The following is a 668-nucleotide window of genomic DNA, read 5'->3' as shown; positions in this document are numbered from 1 at the left end:
AAAAGTGCAAAGAGCATAGCCACAATCGATTGGGATGGCAATCTTTGTTCGGGTCTTTCTCTTCCTTTATCAGCACTAATATCCTTTGTCTCTTTAATCTTTTTCGCTTCTTTCTCTCTTTTGATGTTTTCAAAAAATGAATCTGCTCCAAATATCGAGAATAGGACTGCTTGGATAATGCACAACAGTACTAAAAACTTTCCCCTAGACAGAAATTCCCTGTCCTTGAATCTTTCTCCGTAATCCGAAGTGCTGGATTGAAGATACCCATACGTGACAGACTGAAAACTGGATGATATAAATGTGAAAATGGTTGTGCTCCCTCTTGTCTTAGTTTCTGCCCCATAGTCTGGCTTACTTTTTATGCTGATGAAGAGAACCACCATTACAGCAATAGCCATTACGCCAACTCCCATCATTAGCAATTCTAATTCTTCATTTGTTATGCTTGAAACGTGAGGAGCGTTCGGAGTCTGTGGATTGGTTATATTGCTTATTGTTGCCATTAATACGGGCAGCTTTGCCAGTTCACTAATGATACTTAAAACAGAATCTAGAGACAGTGTCCTCCTTGTCATGAACATCTAACAGGAGACATTGTAGTGTCGAATAATTAATCAGGAGCATAAAGGAGACAAGATAAAGCCTTGACACTGAATCTTTATTTT

General features: G+C 38.8%; 1 protein-coding gene across 1 annotated transcript; it reads right to left on the bottom strand.

Moving 5' to 3' along the window:
• On the bottom strand, positions 1-584 carry VICG_02211 (uncharacterized protein; the record flags this gene model as incomplete). Its single annotated transcript, XM_007605593.1, has 1 exon — positions 1-584. A coding segment is annotated over one exon (584 nt), but the record flags the coding sequence as incomplete, so codon positions are not given.
• Positions 585-668: the final 84 nt, after the last annotated feature.

This window comes from Vittaforma corneae, assembly GCF_000231115.1.
Source record: "Vittaforma corneae ATCC 50505 unplaced genomic scaffold supercont1.155, whole genome shotgun sequence".
Lineage (NCBI taxonomy): Eukaryota > Fungi > Microsporidia > Nosematidae > Vittaforma > Vittaforma corneae.
This window is presented reverse-complemented; position numbering and strand designations above follow the sequence as displayed.